Here is a 25,137-nt window from a genome sequence, read left to right as displayed (position 1 = left end):
ATTAGAGGCAAGTCTGCTGATGGCAAATCCGGGGCATACTTGGCATTTGCAGGTAAGAACCCAAGGAGAAAGCCCAGATTTTCTTTCTACTTGTAGCCCTGTGCTCAACTGCATCAAGAATTGGGAGGGTGGCAGCCCTGGGCAAGGCAGGAACAGAGGAGGGAAGCTTGTGGGTAGGGCCTACCCCCTGCTTGCAGGGGACACTGGCATCCAGAGGGCTCTCCCTTAGAAGGCTCCTTCCACTCCCTGCCTAGGTCTGAGGCTGCCAATCCCATAAGCCTAGTCCTAGATACCACCCAGTCCCAGTCCTAGACCCTACCCAGTCCCAGTCCCTGCCCAGTCCTAGACCTTACCCAGTCCTAGCCCCTACCCAGTGTAGATCTCACCCCAGTCCTAGACTCTCCTAGAATTGTGCCCCTAGGAAGAGCCCATGCCATCGCCACCCCCTTCAGGTGAGTATGTTTTAACAGAGTCCTCAGAAGAGAGGACGAGCTCCCCAGCAATGTGCTGCGTTGGGCAGTGGGCAGAGTCATTGGCCAGAGTGGCTGTTTGGGTGGGTGAGTCTTTCCCAAGATCCCAGTGCACTGGCCCCTGCATTTTCGGCACCTTCCGTTAGACCTCTGGCCTGGACTTGCCCACGCCTTCGGCTGCACTCTCAGCATTGGCACCTCGCTCCATTTCATAGGCCACAGGATTGTTCGAAGATGTCTTGGATCCTGTGGCCCTCACCATGGGTAAAGCAGGAAGGCCAGTATATGCAGACTGCCAGCATTCAAATCCCAGCTCAGCCACAACCCAGCTGGATGGTTTGTGCTTGGGTCTTCATTTATAAAGGTGGCTGAGTGACAACACAGAGGTCAATGCCTTTGAAAGAGAAGCTTAATGTGTCTCACAGTTCCTCTAGAAATGAGGCCGTAAGGGGAACCCCAGGTTTGGTCAGAAGCTAGAAGGAGCAAGGGGGACATGTAGGCCAGAGCCTTCACTGGGGTTTCTACAGGGAAAGCAAGGCAGGGCAGGCAAGCAGCTTAGGACTGACTGGTTTGAATAATTCCAGCACACTTGTCCCACGTGCCTGGTGCCTGGCCCTGGGTGATTTAGGGCGGGGGGAATATTGGCTTGGTGAGTGAGAGTTAGATAAAGAGGTGGTTCAGAGTATACACTCTGGATCTCAGAGGAGAGGTGAACCAATTTGGCCAATAGTTTGGCCCTATGATTAATGGCTACCAAACAGATACAGAACCCAAGAAAATGTAGTTGGGACCTAGGTGTTTGGGCAATTTACTAAACTCTGCTTTTCCTCAATTTCTTTGTTTCTAAAATGGGAGGATATTAGTACATTTCTCATAATGTGATGATCTCATTATGTGATTGAGTTAGTAAATGTAAAGAGCTTAAAACACAGTTAAGTGTTGGCTCTTATTACTTTGTTATGATTATAGTCATTGTATGGCTGAGGCTTTCCTTCAGAGCAGGTTTGGTGGGAGTAAGTGAATGAGAGAACCAGCAGAAAAGAGAAGGAGCCTGTGGTCAGAGTGGGTATCCCAGTGTGGCCAGGGTGTAACTGTGGGAACAGGGGGTTGCTGTGAAGGATGAGGGTCAGTGGAGGTGGGCCAGCTGGGACATTGCTCCGCACTGGCTCCGTATGCAGCTCACCAGTTAGAATCACACACAATGTCCCCATGCACAGCGGCATTTTAGGCCATCTGCTCCATCTGTGAAATCGTGGCACAAATGTGGCGTGCTGTAATAGATGAAGAGAGGGGCTGTCGCTTCTTTGGAGGGTTAGGAAAATGCTTACTGGAGAGGGTCCCTGGGCCTTGAAAGGCGAGTGGGATTTGGATGGGTAGAGAGGAGACAAGAGAGGACGGTCCTGGTGTGGTCGAAATGTGGACAGTCGTTGAGGTTAGAATGGTCAGGAAGTCTAACAGGGATGGTGGGGGAGGCAAGTCTGAGAGTGGAGGCTTGGGCCAAAGTAACAGATGGAAATAATGAAACAGGCCTTTTGATTTTTCTGGTTTGGTACTGCCCTCGGTGTATAGGTGAGGGCTGGAAGTCTGGATTCTGGCCCATGATGCTGTGTGAGGGATGAACATTGCTTAAAGGATTCCACAGAAAAAAGGTTTGAGGAGACCCGAAGGGCATTGGGTGCTTTGATAAGACTCTTCTGTGGACAAAGCCATGCCTAAGTGGAGCTCACATTCATCTCCAAGTCACACACCTGGGCCAAAGACTCCACTTTCTCCCGGGTGATCTGGGCTGTGCCCTCCAGTGTCCTGAGATGACAGCTGTCCATCACCCTCATCAGGTTGGTGTCTCTAATCCACCACTGGAGGGTCTTGGGCACAGCTCAGCTTGCTCCAGCAGGAGACACTGATCTCCCTGTTACCTCTGTCATGAACACGAGTCGCTGTGAGAGGCCTGGGAAACACCAAAAGCCGCCTAAACCGTAGCTTTCAGCTACTAAATGCTTGGTGAGCATGCACATGTTACCCCGGTATCCCCTAAGCACAGCGCACTTCCTGGTGCTGGTGAAGCATTGCTCCTAGTGGCCACATGGAGCTTTTCATTATTGCTTTACCCAGTTGAACCTCGGGTTAGTTCATGGAGGCCAAGGAGATGGTGGCTGATTACAGGGAAAACGCAGCCTTTTTCATGAATATATCTTCGGCACCATTTGCTCTGGGTAAGGGTAATCATTTCTCACAGCCTGGAAACCATGTTATTTAGAAAATTAAGATAAGTGCAAAACAAAGCAAGATTGGGGAAAAATAACTTTAATCTTAGATTGCCAGAATGCTGACAGGAAGATAAATCATGCAACATTTTCCCCTGTGAGATTTGCATGAATGTGATTTTTTACAGTTACTCTTCCACTAGTGGTGGTTAATTTTCAAATCAGTCATTTAATAGTCTCTTGGCCTGGGAGAAAAGATGGAAATATCCATGCAGACTTCGAGTTGCCGATGAAAATCAAGCACCTTTTGATTTTACCTCTTGGAAAACATCTTTGTGGAGACATGAAAAATATCTCTTGAAAAACATATTCTAAATATTTTATTTTATTTTTAATTAGCCTTAGCCCCCAAACAAGGGTCCATGCATCTTCAAGGAGGCTGTGATAGAATCAAGGGGTCCATAAACTTGGAATATAAAATGCATGCTGATGTTCTCTCATCTCAGCCTGGCATTGGTGATTGTTTCATTTATGAATGGAGACCACACATCTCCATGCCATTAGCCACACTTGCACTTATGTCTCCAGCACTAATCACAGATGCATGCACATCACATCCCAGTTCTTGTGGATATCTTGAAATCTTAGGTACCCTCCTGTCTACTTTAATATTACAGTGATCAAACCCACCTTAGATCTTGTTATGCAATGTGTTAAAGAAGTATGTGTTACTATAGCATGACTTTTTATAAATTTGATAACTACATTTCGATACAATTGGGTTCGCTGTGATTCTGTGCATTTTGTTGTATTTAAAGCATTTTCATGACGAGAAGGTACCCATAGGCAGCACCGGATGGCGCAGGTGTCCCTGGAACAAATGTTTAAGGCTCTCTGCCCAGCTCCAAACAAGAAGATTCCCGAACCCTGACAGAATGCAGATGCCCAGGCCCCTCCCCAAACCTGCAAAACCAGGATCTCAGGGACTGGAACCTGGGGCGTATGTTTTTGAAAAGCTCCCAGGTGAGAAGGATGCAGTGAGCCCAGGCCAGAGGAAACACCTCGCTTACATCAGCAGTTGCCAACCGATGGTCCGCAGAACACTAGTGGTCTGTGAGGTCCGAAAGGTTGGCGACCGCTGACTTAGATCATCTGTAGCCCAATAACCAGGGCCGCAGAATTGGGGGGTTGGCGGCACTACTGAGAGGCTCCATTGTAGAGAGGCTTCTGGAAGTATGTGTGGTGGGAAAGAGTGTGGAACCTAAGGGGGTCAAATGGCATTTGAACCCCACATAGTTCATATCTCCCTGAGCCTCGGCTTCCTCATCTACAACTCGGGGAGGGCCTGCCTCACGGGCCTGTTGTGAGAACGAAATAAAATATCCTGGATCCCTTTGCAGAGTGACTGACACGTAGTTAGTCTCAGCTGCCACTTTCCAGGATGTTCCTGACTGTGAGGCAGCAGCGATTCCGAGGCTGAGAAGGGATGTGGTGGTTCCAGAATGGCAGCGAGACTTGGCTTCCAACGTTGCCCGGGCATTTCTCCTGCAGGTCACAGTGCAGCCGAGTGAGAGCAGCTGCTCCCAGGGTTCCCAGCGTCAGCTGTCCCCCGCCCCTCGGGATGGGGCTGCCATGTCCCCAGGAGGACCAGCTGTCTGCTGATGCCCATTCGGTGATCCTGAGAGGACAGTGCCACTCCTGGCTGACCCCAGTCCTTGCATGGAACAAAGTGCCCCATTTTGCCGAAGCAGCCCCTTCCTGTCTGCAGGCGCTTTAAATCTCTTCTGTTTCTGAGAGGAAATTTAGAATGTTTTCCTAAAGCACACCTCCGAGATAATGACAGAAGGTGCTGTAGTTCCATGGGCAACTGACTGCCAAGTCCTTCAAGATGAGATTCTTTGAAGGAAGGTTTTCCTTTGCAGACCTTCTTCTAGAGTCTCTAGAATGTTCTATTGGTCAGTGTTAGCTGGGTTCCCCTAGGCAGTGTCATGTCATGAAATTCAGGGAAAATGTAGGAAGGATATTGTATTCGTCAGCTCGGGCTGCTGGAACAGAGCACCACAGCCTGGGTGGCTGGAACAAAAGAAATTTCTTTTCTCACAGTTCTGGAGGCTGGAAGTCCAAGATCAGAGCTGGTTTTCTGTGACACCTCTGTCCTCCGCTTGTTGACGCCCGTCTTCTCTCTGTGTCCTCACAGAGGCTTCCCTCTGTGTGTGTGAGCCCTCATCTCCTCTTATTATCAGGACCCCTTTCTCATTGGTTAGGGCCCCCTTAATGACCTCAGTTAACCTTAACGCCCTCTTGAAAGGCCCTGTCCCCAAGTATCATCACATTCTGAAAGACTAGGGGTTAGGGCTTCAACCTATGAATTTTGGAAATACACAATTGAGCCCTGACATGATTTCTTTCTGCCCTCTAAGTACTTCTCATAGGATGCAGGGGTGGCCAGAAAAGATAGGGGCACATGGCATCTGTTGGGAACATCAGACCTGATAAAATTCAATCATAGGATGGATTGTGCTTCAAATTCCCCAGGACAAAGGCCTCTGAAGGAACCCTAAGCTGACGGTTCTTTAAGCTTTCAGATCAATGCTTTTCAATGTTATTCTGTCTAAGAACTAACAAAACCCAACCCCACACACCCCAGGGTTCTTACAAAAGGAAAAAAGGAGAGTGCATTAAAGATAACACAGTGTCTTTCCTATGTTTTCTCTCAGCTAGACAGTGGGTAGACATGTTTTGCTCAAGCCGGCTGGCTTTTTCACTGTGTCCTGTGAATGGGTAGTGTACGCACGCATTCCGTCTCCCGGGCTCTGTGGGAGCCAGGCTGCCAGCTGCTTGCAGCAGCAGAAGCCAGCAGGTGGGAGATGACATTTTAGCATTGTTCAAATAGGCCACGGGCCTGGACACAGTGTTCAGAGAGCACGAACAAAGCCGCACCGGGAAGAACTGTTTAAAAATTTAAAAGACCATTTCTCTTTATCAGCTCCGCTGCTGGCTACTATTCCAGCAATTTTCAAAACATGAAATTGGCCCCAAGCAGGGCAGAGAATAGAATGAGATGGGGCAGATCAGTGACATTTTCAATATTCAGGTGCAATAGCCAGCCTCCATGGAAGCTGAGGAATGAGTTGTTTTCTGGGAGAGAATCAGAAATATGATCACTGGATTGGAAAGAACCTCAGGGAGGCCAGTTGCTTCAGGACATCTAATCCATGCAAAGCATGGGATTCCTGGACACATTTTAAAGTTCTACACACTTAAAAGGCAAAATACAGGAGTGAGAGTAGCTGGGTCACTCTGGCCACTGGAACAAGCAAACCTCCAAATCTCAGTGACTTAACTGGGATTTTAGTAAAAAAACATTGAGGATATTTATGGTTGGCAGGTGGCCTTTCTTGTGGTTATGTGGGCCCTTGGTTTCTTCCATGTGTGGTTCTTCCACCTTCAACAGGTGGCTTCCAAGGTCCCTGTGCAGTGGGAGGGAGGGTAGAGAAGGCACACCAGCTCCTCAAGCACATTAGACCTTGGGGGGCACTCCTCCTCTAGGCTCACATGAGGAGTCTTCCAGCACACCTAGCTGCAAAGGAGGCTGGCATGTGGGTGCCCACATTGCAGCCTGTGCCCCAGAGAAGTTGGCCCAGATTTTACTTCTGTCGGGGACTAAATTAGAAGTTAGAGAACTGAGATTCGTCATTTTCTCAGTATCCCCTCCAGTTGTTAGGATTCTTTCCTGATCAAAGCCCAATGTTTGCATTAAAAAATTAAAGAGATTGTGAAACCTACTGATGTTGTAACTCTTCAAGCTGCCAGCCTCCAGCTGCTGGCCCAGATTCCCTTAGGAGACTCATGGTTCTGAAGTTTAATTTTTGTGCCAAGACCCAAGCAAACCAAGATCTGTGTTTGTCTTTGCTCTGCTTTAAATTATCCAACATCCCCAAGAGCACTGCATCAAATGAAGGCCCAGAATTTCTGGTCTTCACTCTCCTATGGGATAGTTTCCTTACCCACAGGACCCCCACCCAGGTGCTTATTCATTGTCAGCCATTTGCCCCAAGTCCCTGGGCCCTGCTCCATTCTGCAACATGGAACATCATCTCTGTCCCTTTGCTGGCCTGTAGCTCATCATCATTTTCAGAAATCCCCCACATCCCCCACGTCCATGGTATCTAACCCAATAATGAGCCTAACATTTTAAAAGTTAATTGACATTGTTACAGTTTATGCAAAAAGAACAGGCTGGTATGGAATCATCAGAAGGATCCTGAGATGGTGTCAGTCTTGAAAAAAGTAGTGGGTGACCCAGCTCAGAAAGGCAGGACCAGGGTGCTCCAATGCTTCAGCAACCCTGGCCATGAACCTTCTCTTTAACTAATTGACTGCCTGCAAGGGTTTCGGTGTCTTTCCATCTTTTGAGTGGAATGGTAGGTGGACTCACCTTCTGTTTAAATTTAACTTACTCACTCTTTTTCTTTGCCGAGCCTGGGAACCTGAGTGTGTGTTCACTTATCACTGTGGTCCCCTGTGTGTAACTGTTCACCGGGGAAGCAAGTGGATCATGCTCCTCCTCTCGGTTGCAGGAGAAATGAAAACCTTCCTACACCCGGACACTGCTTCTTCATGATCTTCTACCACCAAGGCAGTGTGTTGGTGATGCCGTTCTGGTTAGGGATGTCCAAATCTGCTATGTATGGATGGCGACAGGTTGGAGGCCTAGTACGCTGCCCAATTCCTGGAGCTCCTACGGGAACTGGAGAGGAAGAGCATGAGTGACAACTTCTCATGTCCTCTGTTGATGCCTTTTCTTTCCCTAGTGGACCGACTGCCCACATGGACTCCAGGTTAGGGCAGCTGAGCAGGGACGGGACCCAGAAACCCACACCTCCTTTTTCTGTGAGCCTCTCACCCCCAGTGCTGCAGGAATTCCAGGTGGTGCTCAGGGTCCCTCTGAGTTTCTCCTAAGTGATTGTCCTTAGTCTCTGAGCCTCCATGAATGCCCAACACCACCTTCCACTCTAGGAAATCCTTGGCCCTGACCCTCTGGGGGAAAGTAAGAGGGCTGTGGATCTGCCCAGCCAGGTAGGGTAGAACCCAGCCCATCAGAGAGCCCACATCCAATAGCAGGTCTCTACCTTGGGCAAAAGCCTGAATGTGCACAAAGGGGCTCATGGTACCTGGATAGTGAGACCTGCAACCCTGCACCAGAATCAGCAGGCCTCACTCTCACCACAGTCATCAGGTCATCATCTCCAGCTGTCCCTCCCACGGGCATCACACAGAAGTCACTGTGTCGTCACTGCTCGAGACACGGCTCACTTCACAGCTGCACTTGTGGTCAGCCATTAATAGCTAACTTGGTGTGTGTTTTCCAGCATTTACTGTGAGCCGTCATTGTGCTATTAGTGGCTGACCAAAAGTGCACGTTAGTTACCCTATTTCTTTCTCACAACAACCCTCAGATCAGATGCTCTAAGTTATCAGCTGCACTTCAAGGCTGAGGAAACCAAAGTTCGGGGATGAGAGTAGTCAGTCAGGCTGCCATGTGAGCCCAGTGCTCCTCATCTAACACGGACCTTTCATGATTCCATGCTCTACAGTTGCCCAGAAATTGCCTTTGGGAAGCATAGAGCCAGTGGGCCCAAAAGGACATTGGCACTCTCTTCTGAGTGGTGCCTTAGAGGGTCCTCATGCCCACTTCCTGTCTGCAAAGGTGGTTCCTGCCCTCCCTTCGCCAGCTCTCACCACCATGCCTCTCTCTCGACTTCCCAGCTCTCCCATTGCTGTTGGCTCTGTCTTGGCCTCAGATCCTGGTCTTGGGTGCCTGCACCTGACCGCTTGTTATGTGGGGTTTTTTCAAGTTCAGCCTCTACCAGGGTATCTCCCCTGATCCAGACTTTGGTATGTACCCTCTGACTCCAAACTTTGTGACCTTGAGTGGGGGGGTCTTCACATCTCTATCCCCAATGAGGAGGGAGACTGGGCCTCCCCTGGGGAAGAGAGCAGGGTAGCTAAGTAGCCAGCCAACATTCTCTTCAAGGCATGGCTCAGGCAGGCCCTCTTGGCTGCATTGTAATGAATGGAAGGTAGTTACTAGTATTAGATGATGGCCAATGGCAGATGCTTCATCTGGTGGATCTGTGGTGGGCTGATTAGTCCTGGCTTTGTCCTAGTCATAGTCCCAAACTTCTGACAACCCTGCAGTCACTATTCCCTTCTGCAGATTTCTGGAAATGATAATTGGCAAGGCCTTTTATTTAGCCCCGACTACGTTGGTTTCAGGGAGGGAGCTTGGGCACTAGAGAGATCGATCACCTTTGAGGGCCTTTGAACCATGGTGATAGGATGCACTCTGCTGCATGGGGACATTCCGGTTTCCTCCCAGGTCTCTGTACATGATCACAAAGCTCTGGCCCTTTGGTGTTAAAAACACAATTAAATATCGTTCATTTTTCTCCTTTGGTTAAGCACGGTTCACCTGTAATTGCACCCTACCAGTTCCTCTTTAATCCTAGGCAAATGAAGACTAACTGACAAGGAGAACATGGGTGCACAGGTCAGGAAATGAAGGCCCCTCTTCTGGCTGCTTTCTCATCAAGGTTCTAAAGCGATCTTCAGCACTTGCCTAGAATTCTAATTTTAAACTCTAATGAAAGAGCAAAGACGGACCCCTGTCTAAATTATCTTTCTATTCCTGGCAGCATTTAGCTCTGTGCTCTGATCTTAGTAAATATGTGCGAGGTATTGAATGGAATGACTGAAGAAGGTGAATTATTTACAAGTTAAAGGTATCAATCAGGCTGGATGCAAAGACAGGTAACATGCTTATCACCTACTTAGTCGGAGCTACTCTTGCAAAAGGAGGGACTGTCCAAAGGAAGGAGTCAGTGAACAGGGCAGAGATAGGAGGACAGAACAGGAGCACAGAACACTGACATGGGGAACTCACTCATAAGTGGTCAGGAAAGAGGGAGTGGAGGGAAAGAGACGAAGGCAAAGCAGTAAGGGAAGTCAGGGCCCAGCTGACCTAAAAGTGGGGTACTTTGGACTATTTCCCTAACACAGAGGCCCAGGCCCTCTCTGACAATATCATGCTGTAAGGCAGGGGTAAATTTTAAACTGGTGAGCATAGACCCAGTAATATTCCACCTTCCCCCCAATATTATCTTTTTAAGTGCAAAAGCAATGGCAACAAAAATCAAAAGAAGCAAGCTCTCCCAACACTTCTTCCAGGCTCGATAAATCAAGCTGTTTTCCCCGTGCACGTCTCCCCTCCTCTGAATCACATGTCTCTTACAGACTTCATTTTAATTCCTCATCTGGTATTAAGAGAAATGACTGGCATCGACTGGCAAGAGAATCCAGGTACTTAAGCGTTCTTGTCATTGTGGTAGCTAAACTGAGATATGTCTTGAGGTCCATATTTGTAAATCCCCACTTCTGAGAAACAGTAATAAATAAAGCAGAAGAATTAAAATTGAATTCTCACAAAAGGACTGTAGGAGCAAAGCCATTACGTGATCGTCCAATTTCGTGGGATAGAATGTGCATCTAAACTGGGAAAAGCCAGCTCGCTGTCTCCAGCATGGCAGAGGGGGTGCTGAGGACCAGGGGCATCTCTGGGGGCCCTGATCTTCAGGAGGGTGAGCCCAGGCCTCTGGGAGGTGGGTTATCAGGTAGTCCCTAAAATGATTGGGAGGATGTGAGTAACAAATCAGATGTTCTCTTAGCCAGAAATCGGTGTTGCTTTGAACAGATTTTACCAGCAGACAAAAGGCTTAAATTTGCCTGCACTTGGGTTCTGAATGGAGTTGTTTCTGTGTTGAATGTTCCTCTGATGTTGTTTTTAACAATGTAAATGGGTTTAAATAGTTTCTGAAGTGACTTCAATCTGCTACCAGGAAGGATTCCTGTCCCTGGAAGGAGATGGCTGAGAGACTCCCAAGGGGCAGGGCTTCCCTCACCCCCCCCCCCCCCAGGGGAAGGAGAGGAGAGGCCCCACCCAGGACAGGACTCCCAGGTTCTGTGGGTCAGGTACATAGGTCAGGCCTTGAAAGGAGGTCATAGGAGGGAGGATGCTGGGGTTGAAGGCCAGGTGCCTCCACTTCTCCTTAGGGGGTGGCCTTGAGGGCTACAGGAGTCCCTGTGGCCCCAGAACACCTCATGACCCAGGATGTCTGGAGCTGCTGGTCACAAACCACAGGAAGCCATCAGAGCATTTATTTAATTCTGGGCTCTTTGACTTCCTCCCCTCATCTTTTTTTAAAGGGATAAACTTTTTTTTTTTTCTTATACTCCAAATCTCCATGACAAAATATAGAGAAAAATATAGAGAAATTTGTCTTTTCTTCTCTCCTGAGAGGTGTCAGTGGAATTTCCTGTCCCTTCCGGTATGTGAATTGGGAAGAAAGCTCACTGAACAAACTGGAGGCCTTCATAGAGAAGGCTTATTTCTTGTGCCCCTTTCTGGCTGCCTCACCGGTTTTAACTCCCTTGGAATTCTCCCATTTGAGTGTCAGTATTTGTCATTCTTTCATCTAATCAATGAAAGAAAGTCCAAACCTAGAAAGAAACTTTATAAGAGTTTATCTGAGCCAAATCTGAGGACATGCCAGGAAGCAAGATTTCAGTGGATTGAGAAAATGCTCCGGAGAATGGCCATTTGGCAGGTTACTTTATACTTCAGAATCAAAGGATAAAACGGAAGGGGGGATTCATGAAATCCATTGGTGGTAGGTTAAGGAGGCAGGAGAAAGTGACGAGGGAAATCTCAAGGATTTGATTAAAAAGGAAAATGGAGAATTACATACTTGTTTTCATTGGTGGGTACTGGATAGTTAACATTTAACATGTACAGCATGTAGAGATGGTGTGCAGGCAGCAGGATAACAATGAAGGGTTTCATGGTCTTGTGCTCTAGTGACAGCCGTTGTGCCTTGAGGGGTCTGGAAAAGAAGATTACTCTGGTGTTTCAAAGGTATGTTATCCTAGATGCGTAAGAACAATGTACTAGAGTCTAGACTCGTATAGGGTAAAGATTGACCTTTGTTTAGGAAGCTGGAGGCCTGGGAGGGGACTACCCGCTGTGGCCTGCCAAGTTAGGAATTTATGATCAGAGCAGCATATGTGGTTACTTGCGGTCACTGAGCTTGTCAGGTCTTCTATATAGTCCCTTTTATGTTCATAAGAGAAAAACTATACATAACTTGTGAGGATAACATAGCTCATGAATAGTGACATCTGTAAGACATCAGAGTAGGACTCTGCATCATTATTGGGTAGACTTCGGACTGCAGAGTTGCTTCGCTAGCTTTGGCTGAGAGACCTGGCTGGACAGTGTGGGGCACCCATAGTTACCACTGGAGAAGTTACAGACCTTGTGAGTGAGGATGGTGTAGAGGAGAAAAATCTTTACCCTTCTAGGATCTCAGTTGGGGCCCCTGTAACAAAAGATAAATTAACAAGAGAAAATCCAACAGGTATTTATTAAAATGCATACCTTATATATACCTGGGAGAAACTCAGAAAGGAGTAACTTAAAGGGGTAGCTTAGAATTGTGGTGTGGAGGACACCAGTTAGCTGAGTCACCATTATTATCATTACTCCCAGGCTAGATTTCCATCCCCACGGTCTCCTTATGCTTTCTGAGAAGAGGATGTGCTGGATTGTTTCTAGAAGGTTTCTCCAAGACCAAGCACTGAATTCACGGGCCAGACTGGCATGCCAATGAGCTGCACTGGCTCTCCCAGACTACCAGTCTCCCCTCAGATGTCCAGGCCTGTGTCTGAAGTGCACGTGTGGACTATGCCCTTCAGAGACCTGGCTACCACTCTCCCTCAGATATGCTCCTCTCAGCCCCCTTCTCCTGTCTCTCCCCACTCAGCCCCCTGGTGAGTGAGGAAGACCAGCATCTCAGCCCAAAGCAGCATCGTGCTTTCTACTCCATACATTGCCCTACAGTCCCTCCATTCATTAATACATTCATGTTGTCATTCGAACAAGAATTTATCAGGTACTTACTTGTGTGCCAGGCACAGTGCTCATGGAGCTAGCAGCTAGAGAAGAGAGAAGGTAATGTGCTCACAAAATCACAGCTGTGGTAAGTGCTACATGAAGGTGTGATGGGGCCTCTGACTTTCCAGGGGGGCCTCCCTGAGGAAGCAATGATTGAGCTAAAGGCTAAAGTAGGAATTAACTAGGTGGAGAGTGGAGGAGTGCAAGGCAGGGGGATAAAAAGATTTTGAAGCTGGAAGGAGTGTGGCACCCGGAAGAATAGAAAGCAGGATTGTTGGGGGAAGTGCAGTGATGATACTGGTGGCGCAAGGAGATGCAAGTCCTTGAAGGCCACAGTCAGATTTGGGGCTTCATTCTCAGAGTAGTGAGAGCCAGAAAGTGTTCTGAGGCATGGCGTGATCAGATCACACCACCTGCTGCTGCGTGGAGGTTGGACGGATGGAGCTGTGGAGAGGTGGTTGCTGTGGTCTAGGTGGCAGCTTAGAGTGATAGTGGAGGCGGAGGTGGTTTGGTGGTCATGCGGGTGTGATGGGAAGTGAGTGGGGGTGAGCCATGGGGAGGAGTCACCATCTGCAGGACTTGGTGGTGGACTGGCCAGTGCTGAGGAATGGAGTGCTCAGGAGAGCACCAGGGATTCTTTCTGGCTCCTGCTGCTTCCTGTTCAATTTGAATGATTGTGGTATGGGGTGGGGAGAGGGCTCTGGGCTTCCTCCTGTAACAGCATCTGAGGCTCTTTCCAAAATTGCAGTGCCCCCGGGGGTGCTTGGAGCATCTCTGAAAAGTGGCTTTCACGTAATCATGGCTCTCAATGACAGAGTTGAAAATTCTCACTAGGTTACTTTGGCCCAAACCTCCTCATTCCTGAATACTTCCCGCTGCCCATGATAAACAGCTGGTCTCTTAAAATGGGGGGATAAGACTTGACCTTGAATATTTGAATTCTTATAGTGGTTTCCAAAGTGGGCCACACAAGAAAATCCACTGGGGTACAAGAGGAATATAATAATGCTTCGCTTTTCATATCATTTTCAATTTCTATATATATGTTAATTTATCATGTGTAAAATATATTAGTACAGTAGCATGTGCATATAATTTAAAATGGATAAACTAAACATATTGAAGGATATGCTTTAATTTTTTTCCAGAGGAGAATGAATATCAAAAACATTTGGAGGCCACTGCCTAAAAGAATAGATGATATAAGCAAACCAGTCACATTGGTTCTGACTCCTTGGCGTCCCCCACAAGCTTTTCACCTGCACCTGGCAGTGGCTTCAGGCTCCCACTGAAGAGAGACTTTCCTCCCTTGCTGACCTCAGTGACAGAGGCCCTAGGAGAGCGTGGGCTGGGCAGCACCTGGCACATTAGATGCCCTGCCTCTTGTCAACACCTGGAACCACTACCAGGCTGAACCGGCTTTGGCCAGGCACATCCTAGCTTCTTTCAGCCCCTGTGATATAGAGTCATAACACCACAGCCTCAGAAAAGCCCTAGGCTAGTGGTTCCCAAACCTGGTTACACATCACAACATAAAAAGTGGGGGAACTCTTTAAACACCCAGCTCCGCCCCTGGAGAATTAGATTCTTAGGTCTGGGGTGGGACCCAGACATTTATAATTTTAAAAAAACTCTCTTAGTGATTCAAAGGCACAGCCAGCCTTTGGAACCAGCAATGTAAGACAATTTTTCATTCTGTCCTTGAAGGAAAATGGGAGACTTCAACTGAGAAAATATAGAGGACAATCAGGGACAATTGACGAGGCTGGGATCCAGGGGTAATTCTGGGAATACCAAATTTTCCTAGTTTGATAACAAACTTAAGGCTCTAAGGAGTTAGTGAAATATTTATTAAATGGTATGAGTTGAATGAATGAAAGAAACATGCATCAGATGGAATTAAACCAGCACACCCTTGAAGTCTCCCCCCGCCCTCTCTCTCTCTCTCTTGGAGATACCAATGCCACCCACCCACTGGCATCCCTCTCCCATAGTGTCCTCTTCTTCTTCCAGGGCATCAATTGTTCTGAAGCAGAAGAAATTTGTTTTGTCTAAGACTTCTTAGGACCTAGAGTCTTGTGATTCTCTCTCTCTCTCTCTCTCTCTCTCTCTCGTTTGTTTGTTTGTTTGTTTGTTTGTTTCCTTTCTTACCTATCTCCTCATCTCCCTCCCCCTTTGGAAACTATCAGCTTGTTTTCTTTATTTATAGATCTGTTTCTGTTTTGTTTTGTGTATTTATTTGTTTTTTTGTTTTTTTTGTTCACATATAAGTGAAATCATATGGTATTTGTCTTTCTCTGTTTGACTTACTTCACTTAGCAAAATACCCTCTAGATCCATTCATGTTCTTGCAAATGGCAAGATTTCATTCTTTTTTATGACTGAGTAGTATTCCATTGTACATATGTACCACATCTTATTTATCCACTCATCTCTCAGTTGACACCCAGGTTTCTCCAGACTGAGAGGGACTGTGATGATGTTATAGGAATCTGGGCCAGTGCCTACCATGGTAATTCACTGTCTTTTCTGGGTCCAACAGAGTCTGAGAGCCCCTTGCCTCACCCCAGACTATACAGGAAGAGCCGAGTGGCTGTGAGTTGGTTCTCACTGAGCATGCCAGCTCATATCCATGTGCCAGAGCCCAGCATAGGAAGCCAGGTTCCTGCCACACAGGACAGGAGTGTTTCATTGCCTGCCTCTCGGCCTGGGACATCATCGCTCCCTTGTCATTTAAGAGATTTGGTATCTGACACAGGGTGCAACCTGGCTCCTCTTCCCTTCTCACCTCTACTCCTAACAAGGCCACTTGAGCCTTCTCGTGAGCATAATCGCACTGGGGGCTTTGGAGCAATACTGACCTTGGTCTGGACAGTTTACCAAGGATTGGCATCAAATAGGCCTGGTTGCAGGTTCTGTTCCCACTTGGTGGCTCTGTTCTTGGAACTGGGTTCCTGGCTTTTGCTGAGGCTTTTCATATACCTGCGCCTGTGATCCGTGCTTGAACCCACCCCTTCTTGGCTTTCCTCAGTCATCCGGAACCTCCCCAACTTGGAATCCAACCCTGGAATTTCTTTTCTCCATCTCTCTGTGGACTTATTTATCTGTCTATTGGTTTATTTACTTTGTCACAGCTTTGTTGAGATACTCACATACCATTATAATTCACCCATTTAAAGTGTACAACTCAGTGGCTTTTTAGTATATTTAGAGTTGTACAATGATGAACACAATTTTAGAACATTTTGTTCACCCTAAAAAGAAACGTCATACCTACCAGCAGTCTTTCTACCTTTCTCCAAACCCACCCCCAGTCCTAGGCAACCATCAATTTACTTTCTGTCTCTATGGATTTTCTTACCCTAGACTTTTCATGTAAATGGAATCATACAATATATGGTTCTTTGTGGCATCTTTCATTTAGCATAATGTTTTCAAGGTTCATTCATATCATAGCATGTATCAGAATTCCATTTATTTTTACTGCTAAATAATATACCATTGTATGGATATATCACATTTGTTTATTCATTCATCAGTTGATGAACATTTGTGTAATCCGAGGTCATGAAAATATGCTCTTGTATTTTCTTCTAAGAGTTCTACAGTTTTAGCTCTTACATTAAGTCCTTGATCCATTTACAGTTAATTTTTGTAGAGGTAGTGGCCCAAAGGCATTCTTTTGCAGTTGTCCAACATAATTAAAAGACTATTCTTTCCCCCGCACTGAATTGTCTTGGCACCCTTGTGGAAAGCTGAGTCTTTAGATCAGTTTGGGGAGTATTGCCATCCTAACAATATTAACTTTTCTCATTGGTGAACAGGAGTGTCTTTTCATTTATTCCCTGAATCTTTTAAAAAAATATTTATTTATTGACTTGAGAGTGAGGGAGGGAGGGATAGAAGAAAGAAGAGAGGGAGAGAGAGAGACAGAGACAGAGAGAGAGAGATCAATTTGTTGTTCCACTTATTTATGCACTTATTGGCTGTTTCTTGTATGTGCCCTGACCAGGGATCAAACCCACAACCTTGGCTCATTCTAACCAACCTAGCTACCCAGCCAGAGCCCCCTGAATATTGAAACTATCAAATGCCACATAACTGTGGAACTCTGTGTCTTTCCTCACCCCTAGTAATCCAGCTGCCTTGTTTTACCCTGCAGGGTGTCTTGCCCCTATTCCCCACAGATCTTTTGCAATATTTTGCCTCCCTGACTTGGCTTCCTTCTAATGGGTCTGTCTCAACCCAAGGGGATACCTAGTTATCAGGTTCCAAATCAAACTAGTCTGAACCACCACTGTCTACAAATCCCTTAGCTCACTGTCTCCTCATTGAAGGCATGAGCAGTGAGAGAGGATTCTTGGTGATGAGGAGAATGTTCCAGAGATATATGATTTCCCTGTGATATAACCAGATTTGGGAAATAGAAACAGAGGATCACACACATATGAATTGTGCCACCAAATTTAATCAATAAAGGCCCAGGAGAGGTGGACAATTACTCAAGGATGCAGGTTTCCAGGAGACTAAAGGTAGAATGGCTTGAAATGACCCCATCTGGGATGAGCATACTTTGTGCCGACCTGAGTCAGTTCACCAGCACACTGTCATTTTTGGGGAGTACACAGGAGCTCACAGCAGGACATCTCACAGGTCCCTGAAATTTCTCTGTGTCTTCTTCCTCCTTTCCCAAGAAGCAGGACATTTCACTTTCACAAATTAATCCTTCTGGGCAATCAGAAATGCTTTGTTTTTCCTGCCTGGGACTGAGAGTGGTTGGATGGTCCAGCTTTCCCCTGGAAGCAGGGCCTGGGAGCCTGGACGCCTGCCATGCCCAGGCAGAGAACAGCATGTGTCGCTTCCTTGGGCTTTTGCATCTCTCGAAGACAACCATCATGTCAGCCTTCCACCTGATTATTCCAGGAACAGTGATGCCTGTACATGATCTTATTGGGTTGGATGCTTCCAGAATGCCAGGCATCTGTGCTCTCCGGACTCCACATTGGAGCATATTAACAATGCAGAACTAGACCCCTGTATACCGGTACTTTGTGCCGATGTGAACAAAGATGGCCTGTTTTTTTTAGTTTGAATTTTCAAGTCTAGATCTGCCGGGCACAGTTCCAGCAGGTGGGGCGGGGGGAACTTACATGGATGCCAATGCACTACTGAGAACAGAGAAAGCCATGTGTCCCTGGGAGCACCTTGATGGGCCACTCTTACCCAGAGCTGGATTTTAATATTCTAGACATATCTATAAAAATTCCCCAAATGTTCTCTTCTACCTGTTTTAATTAGGTTAGGTTAGGTTAGGTTAGGTTAGGGCTGCGGTTACAAACCAACCCTTAAATCTCATATGGCTTTATATGTTAAAATGTTATTTCTCACTCACGCTAGGTCTCCTGAGCCATTGCCTTGGGGCCTCGGGGAGGGGCAGTGACCTCTGGGAATGTCTCTCTCAGGCTGACAAAGTCCTTGCACCTCCAGGTATGGCTCTGCGGGGGCAGCATGGAGGTCCTGCCTTGCTCACGGGTGGCCCACATCGAGCGGAAGAAGAAGCCATACAATAGCAACATCGGCTTCTACACCAAGAGGAATGCTCTCCGGGTGGCTGAGGTCTGGATGGACGATTACAAGTCTCATGTGTACATAGCGTGGAACCTGCCGCTGGAGGTAGGGCCCAGCAGCCCTCCCCATCTCCCTAGAACAGTGATCCTTGTGTTGGACGGGACATTGATCCCTTTGATAAGCTGATGCTTCCTCCCTAGAAAGATACTCAGACTTGCAAAATTATGAACGCATTTTGAGGGGGTCCACAGAGCTCCGGGTTTTGGAACCCTCACTGTACAGGGGGACTGTGACAACAGAAACCCCAAAATTCATTTATAAGGACTAGGAGGGTCATATTGGGTTAGTCCCAGTCTTATTACAGTCATCTGGATGCCCTGCTTCTGAACATGAACTGTTCAGAAGATCCTTGCCCAAAACTGTTGGCACCAGACCCTGTCATCTGCTCTAACGGCTTGCCCTCCCGTGGAGCTCCAGCTGCCTCGTGACATGTGCCCCCACTAAATGCTGAATCCCTTGTTTACATGGCTCTTCAGCTCTTCCCCATATTCTGCCCAGAAGGTAGCCCAGGAAAATGCCCGTGTTACTGCAGCCCTTTGAGTCCCAGCCCTGCCACTTACTAGTTATGAGATCTTGAATGAATCCATGTATACAGCCTTTGTACCTTGGGTTCCTCAGCTATAAAAAGGGGATAATAGCAGGTCCTCCTTCCTCGGTGGTACTTTAGTACTTTAGACCTAAAGTACTAAATCTAAGTACCGGTGACATCCTTAGAGCAGTGCCTGGCAGGGGTATGGGAATGTCGGTGAGTGTTGTTTGTCCTCTGCCACACAGCAGGGTGAGCCAAACCCCCAGCCACAGCTGGCTTTACCTCGTCAGCCAGATGTCCAAGCCATACCCTGGAGAGGATTGCCTAGAATGTTCCTGCTGAGAAATAGCAGCCCTTGTGTTTCAGGAAGCTGGAGCCCAAAACAGCAGAAATGCAATTGAATATGTGCAAGGTCTGTGGATAACGAGGATAAAAGTGAAGCATTTACATCATTGTTGTTACAATTGTGGAAATAAGGTTCTACAGTATTGAAAACCCCCATGGCAATGTAGTGCTTTGAGCTGTGACACTGTAAGTGATTTTACATGTTATGGTATCAAGATAGGCAACATTTGGTGAGCCCTTGCTATGTCCCAGGCTCTAGATAAGTTTCTTATTTGTAATATCTCATTTAGCCCTCAAAACAACCTCAAGACTTAGGAACCATCTGCCTCGGTTTCCTCATCTGTACAACAGGGATTGTTCACATTTCTCTCCTGGGGCTCCTGGGAAGCTAAAAATGAGGCTTAGAACAGAGCATGGCAAAAATTAAGGGCTCGATAAATACTAACCTGATGTGAACCTAGTGTGATGTCCATTTTACAGATGGGTAAACCGAAGCTCTGGGGGTTAGAAGTGACTTGCTTATTAATATTAAGGTCTTGCACATAGCATGTGGCGGGGAGGGATGCGAAGTCCAGTCTTCATTCACCTCTGCCCACACCCTGTGATGGCAGTGGAACAGGTGTTATTTTTCCCATTTTGCACATGAGGAGCTGTGACCTAGAATGGTGGTGTGACTTAGAGTCCTGAGACCTCAGGGCTGCCGACTGTCCCAATGCCTTCTCCATCATCACAAACCGCCTCTGGTCCCTAATTGCCAGTGTCCCCTACCACACTTTTCACAAATGGCCATTCTCGTTAATCATGCTAAGTATATTAAAACAAAGAGGTAAATACCGGAGCCCAGGCTTGCCTTTGAATTTTAATGTTTGACATTTAAAGGGCTGTTCCTTTGGAAATCATTGTTTGGCTGCTGAAGAAGAAATCTTAATGAAATCATCTGATCTCTTCTGGACCCCCAAGATGCTGCGTGGCTTCCCCGCCTCTGTGGAGAGCAGCCTGTATCCACTAGTTCAGGGCCATCTTGTGGCTGAGTCTGTGGAGTCATATTTCAGCTACTTTATTTCTCCCTGTCAGCACACAGCAGCCCATTACAGGTTCATTTCTGTAAAAGCAGAGTGAATTATTCATTAGGACATTATTACAAGCTTTGCGATGGAAAATTATTTCACTTCTGCATAAATGAACTCCACAAAGAGCCAACAAAGGGGGAAATTACACCTGTGCAGAAAAGAAAGACAGGAGGTGGTGTAGAGGTATCTATTTCCTTGTCTTAATCAAATAATTCCTCTGATAATTGGCCCGGATAGTCACTCAGAAAATGTGGGAGAGGCGCAGCTGGGAATACAGGGTGCCACATAGGATGTCCCGGGACCCCTTTTGCACAGCGATGATCGGGGCAGCTGATTTGGGGACCGTGTGATGCGCTCAGAGACAGTAGTGTCTAGCTTGGGGATAGATGATCAAATAGGTGCCCTTAATCCGACCTTCCGAGTAAGCTTGCAGAGAAATTAAGATTTCTCTCCGACGGTTTTCCCGAGGGTGACGCTTCGGCCAGAGCTCCCCAGTCACTAATGCCCTTTGCTTCTCTCTACTTTCAGAACCCGGGAATCGACATAGGTGATGTCTCTGAAAGAAGAGCCTTAAGGAAAAGTTTGAAGTGTAAGAATTTCCAGTGGTACCTGGACCACGTTTACCCAGAAATGAGAAGATACAATAACACCATTGCATACGGGGAGGTAATTAAGACCATACATGCTCTCAGCTTGGATGGCTGAGCCATGGGTTGTATATTGCTTTGATGGGGGAAAATAAGGAACAGAGTCATTCATTCATGTACTCATTCATTCATTCAGTGAGTGGATTTTGATGGTGCAGTCCCTGACAGCAGGGCTCTCACCGGCTGGTAGAAGAGACAAAAGGAATGTTACAATGGGGCGTGGGCCATCCTTCAGCCTGTGGTGTGGAATGGCTAATGAGTTCTCTTTGGAACATTTTGATTTTGAAGTCCCCTGGGACCTGTAAATGGGACATTCACTAGGAAGTTGGGTATAAAGTGAGGTGGGGACTAGAGCTCTCCATTGCTCAACGCTGTGGCCCAGAGCCATTTACCACCAAAGAAAGGGTGCAGATGTGCTTCTCGGATTTCCTATGATGAGAAAATAGCACCTTCCTACACCTGAATTCTTTCTTATTATAAATGTCATAAATATAGATTTTAGAAAAGTTTTAAAATAATAGCAATAAACACTCACTGGGTACTTTCAAAATGCCACGCACTATTCTAAGTGCTTTTTACATATGAATTCATTTCACTGTCACCTTATGAGGTAATAGTATTTTTTCCCATTTTATTGATAAGAAAGCTGAGACTTAGAGAAATTAAATGAATTACCTAAGTTTTACAGCCTATCAGTCATGTAGCCGGGATTGGATCTAGGCATAGTAATGTGTACATTTTGATGTGCAGTCTTCTTTATTGTGTATGTATATTTTTTTTTTACTAAAAACATATATTTTATACACACACATATGTGCTTTTTATACACAAACTAGAGGCCCGATGCATGAAATTCATGCATGGGGGGGGTCCCCTCAGCCCAGCCTGCACCCTCTCCAGGACCCCTTGGGGGATGTCCGACTGCTGGTTTAGACCTGATCCCAGGGATCGGGCCTAAACCGGCAGTCGGACATCCCTCTCACAATCCGGGACCACTGGCTCCTAACTGCTCACCTGCCTGCCTGCCTGATTGCCCCTAACTGCCCCCCATGCCGGCCTGGTCACCCCAACTGCCCCCCTACTGGCCTGATCATCCCTAACTGCCCCTCCCACCAGCCTGGTCCCTCCTTACTGTCTCCCCTGCCAGCCTGGTTGCCCCCAGCTACCCCCCCTGCTGGCCTGGTCACCCCCAACTGCCCCACCACCGGCCTGGTCGCCCCTCAACTGCCCCCCCTGCTAGCCTATTGCCCCCAACTGCCCCCTTGCTGGCCTGATTGCCCCATGCAGCCTGCTTGTTCAGTCATTTGGTTGTCCCTCACTAACCCCCCTGCTGACCTGGTTGCCCCACACAGCCTGCTCTTCAGTCGTTTGGTCATCCCTCACTATACCCCCTGCCAGCCTTGTCGCCCCACACAGCCTGCTGTTTGGTCGTTACTGTTACTGTGATGGCATCCCAGTCAATTTGCATATTCCTCTATTATTAGTATAGATTCTCCATCTCTGAGTATAGACTGAAGCTAGCAAGGCATTCTTTGATTTAGCATGTTTACTCTTTCTATAGCTGTGAATTTTCCTACTTTATGCCTGGTGCCTTTTATTATTTTAATTTTTATTGAATTTATTGGGATGACATTAGTTAATAAAATTATATAGTTTTTTAAGTGTACAGATCTATAATACATCATCTGTATATTGTATTATGTGTTCACCATCCCAAATCAAGTCTCCTTCCATCACCATTTATCCCCCCTTTACCTTCTTCTACCCACCCACCTTTCTCTCTGGTAATCACCATACTGTTGTCTGTGTCTATGAGGGTGTGTGTGGGTGTGTGTGTGTGTGTGTGTGTGTGCGCGCGTGCGCGCACGCTCCTGTGTGTGTGTTTGCTTAACCTCTTCACCTTTTTCGCCCAGCCCCCCAATTCCCCTCCACTCTGACAGCTGTCAGTCTGTTCTCTATGAGTCTGTTTCATTTATTTTCTTTTTCTTTTTTTATTGATGAAGAGGAAGAGAGAGGGAGAGAGAAACATCAGTGATGAGAGAGAATCATTGATTGGCTGCCTCCTGCACTCCCCAAACTGGGAATTGAGCCCACAACCCCGGTATGTGCCCTGACCAGGAATAGAACTGTGACCTACTGGTTCATAGGTCAATGCTCAACCACTGAGCCATGCTGGCTGGGCCTATGAGTGTTTCTATTTTGCTTCTTAGTTCATTTTATTCATTAAATTCATTCCACATATGAGTGAAATCATATGGTACTTGTCTCTCTCTGGCTTATTTCACTTAGCATAATGCTCTCTAGGTCTACCTATGTGTCACAAAGGATAAGATCTCCTTTTTTATGGCTGAGTAGTATTCCATTATATAAATATACCACATATTTTTTATTCACTCATCTATAGATGGGCCCTTGGGCTGCTTCCAGATCTTGGCTATTGTAATCAGCTCCAGGTTAAACCACCAGGGTTCAGGTGAGGTGTCTCTCCTGAGCGGGAATTAGGAAAGGGAAGCTTGCTTCTTTCAGGGGCAGTCTGTGTCATGCAGACTCCAGAGCCAGCCTGCTGGATGAATCCACTACCCCAGGTGGCTCCTCTCAGCTTCCATTCCTTCATCTGTGAAATGGGGGAAGGAAATGCTTATTGCATGGGGTTGTTGGGAAGATGAAACATATGATGTGTAGAGTTCTTAGAACAGTAACTGGCACACAGCAGTAATTATGAAGTCTTTTCTTCTTCAAATAAAAAAGCATGGTTTGGGGTGTTTTGTTTGTTTTTTGTTACCAAAGTAAGATCAAACATAAAGGAAGCATTGGAAAATGGTGGGCAGTGAATGGATTATTTGTAAGATAATTAGGTAAATTGCCTAGCTCTTTGGAAAAGAAAACAATTTAGATTCTAACAGCTTGCCATATCCCAAAGTGAATTTCAGATGAGCTATAGCATTAAATGAAAGAAAAGAAACCATAATAGAACCATAGGGAAATAGATACGAATCTGATCTCTAAAAGGGGAAGGAAGGGCTTTCTAAGAATCAAAGCCATGAAAGAAAATGCAAAGGAAAAGGATAATGGATCTGAGCTCATAAATATTAAAGTAATCTATATATCAACCAAATAGAGAAATATATGCCAAACTGGAAATAGGTATGCCATAAATACTGTAGATGAATGGATAGTATCATTAATATATAATGAGCCCTGAAAATTGATTTAAATTAAAAAAATTTAACCTAAATAAGAAAATTTAAAATCCCATAGAAAAATAAAGTACAAAAGAAAATATAATAGTTGAAAAACACATGAAAATTACTAATTTATTTTATAATCAAAGAAGTGAAAACTAATTTTAAAATACATTGTGACAGCTTTTCTCCTACTACCAAGTGAACAAATACTCATTGTTAGAATATGTGCTGGTACTTTGCCAGCAAGGTCTTGGTAATATGAAAAGCCACATATCCTCTCGTGAGAGTGCAAATTGAAATGAGCTTTTTAAAAAGCAATTTGAACCGCATGTATTACAGGGCTTAATGATAGCCATTCCACTCTTCTCCTAAGCAAATAATCTGAAATGAGGACAAAGATTTGAGAGTAAAATTGTTCATCTTAGTGACTTTTTTTTTAATCAAAAATTCTGAATCTGACTTGAAGGTTAGTTAAATATACTGTCTTAATGGTTTGAATATAGTTTGTAGCTATTTCAAAAAGTTAGTACAAAAGTTTAATGACTTGAGAAAAGTATTGATAATGTAATTCTTAAAAGCAAGTGGGACAGGCAGGTTTTGTGTGGGGACTTTTTCATGTCTCCCAGGTATCACCAGTGTTTATGTAATAATATTATAATTAGAAGAACAAAATAGTACTAACAAAGGAAGAATAAAAATGGGAAAATGCGGGAAGATGGCCAGGACGGAGGAAATGATGTCTCTGGAGTCCAACAGGGGGACGGCCTTGGAGATTGTAGTTGATTTTGGGGTGGGGAGGACATCTTACTTATGCAAAAATCTCCTCTTCTAAGTAATACATTTAATGCATACATTCTGTAGAAAATATAAAGATGAAAACAAAACCTACTCCAATTCCCAGGCATTGTTAACATTTTCAGCATCTTCTGTTTGCTGAGCTCACCATTAACTGAAATGTGTTTCAGATGTACTATCGCATTCAATGAAAAAAGTCACACTAGTCAAATTTAGTTTGTAACAAAATCTACCATTATTTAGATGCCACTA

The 25,137-nt window shown here is 46.0% G+C and overlaps 1 protein-coding gene across 3 annotated transcripts in view; it reads left to right on the top strand.

Annotated features, from left to right (window-relative positions):
• The window catches only part of GALNT17 (polypeptide N-acetylgalactosaminyltransferase 17), a 410,474-nt gene that overhangs the window by 359,323 nt on the left and 26,014 nt on the right, over positions 1 to 25,137 (top strand). For 2 of the 3 annotated variants that reach the window (XM_008141499.3, XM_054714817.1), the window contains 2 exons: positions 18,174 to 18,359; positions 20,787 to 20,924. In XM_008141499.3, coding sequence (XP_008139721.2) covers positions 18,174 to 18,359; positions 20,787 to 20,924 — 324 coding nt within the window. The remainder of the gene's footprint in view (positions 1 to 18,173; positions 18,360 to 20,786; positions 20,925 to 25,137) is intronic. The other variant, XM_054714818.1, reaches the window with a different exon arrangement.

The sequence above is a fragment of the Eptesicus fuscus genome, chromosome 4, assembly GCF_027574615.1.
Source record: "Eptesicus fuscus isolate TK198812 chromosome 4, DD_ASM_mEF_20220401, whole genome shotgun sequence".
NCBI classification, from domain to species: domain Eukaryota; kingdom Metazoa; phylum Chordata; class Mammalia; order Chiroptera; family Vespertilionidae; genus Eptesicus; species Eptesicus fuscus.
The sequence above is the reverse complement of the archived record's forward strand: the minus strand, read 5'-3'. Positions and strand labels throughout refer to the sequence as shown.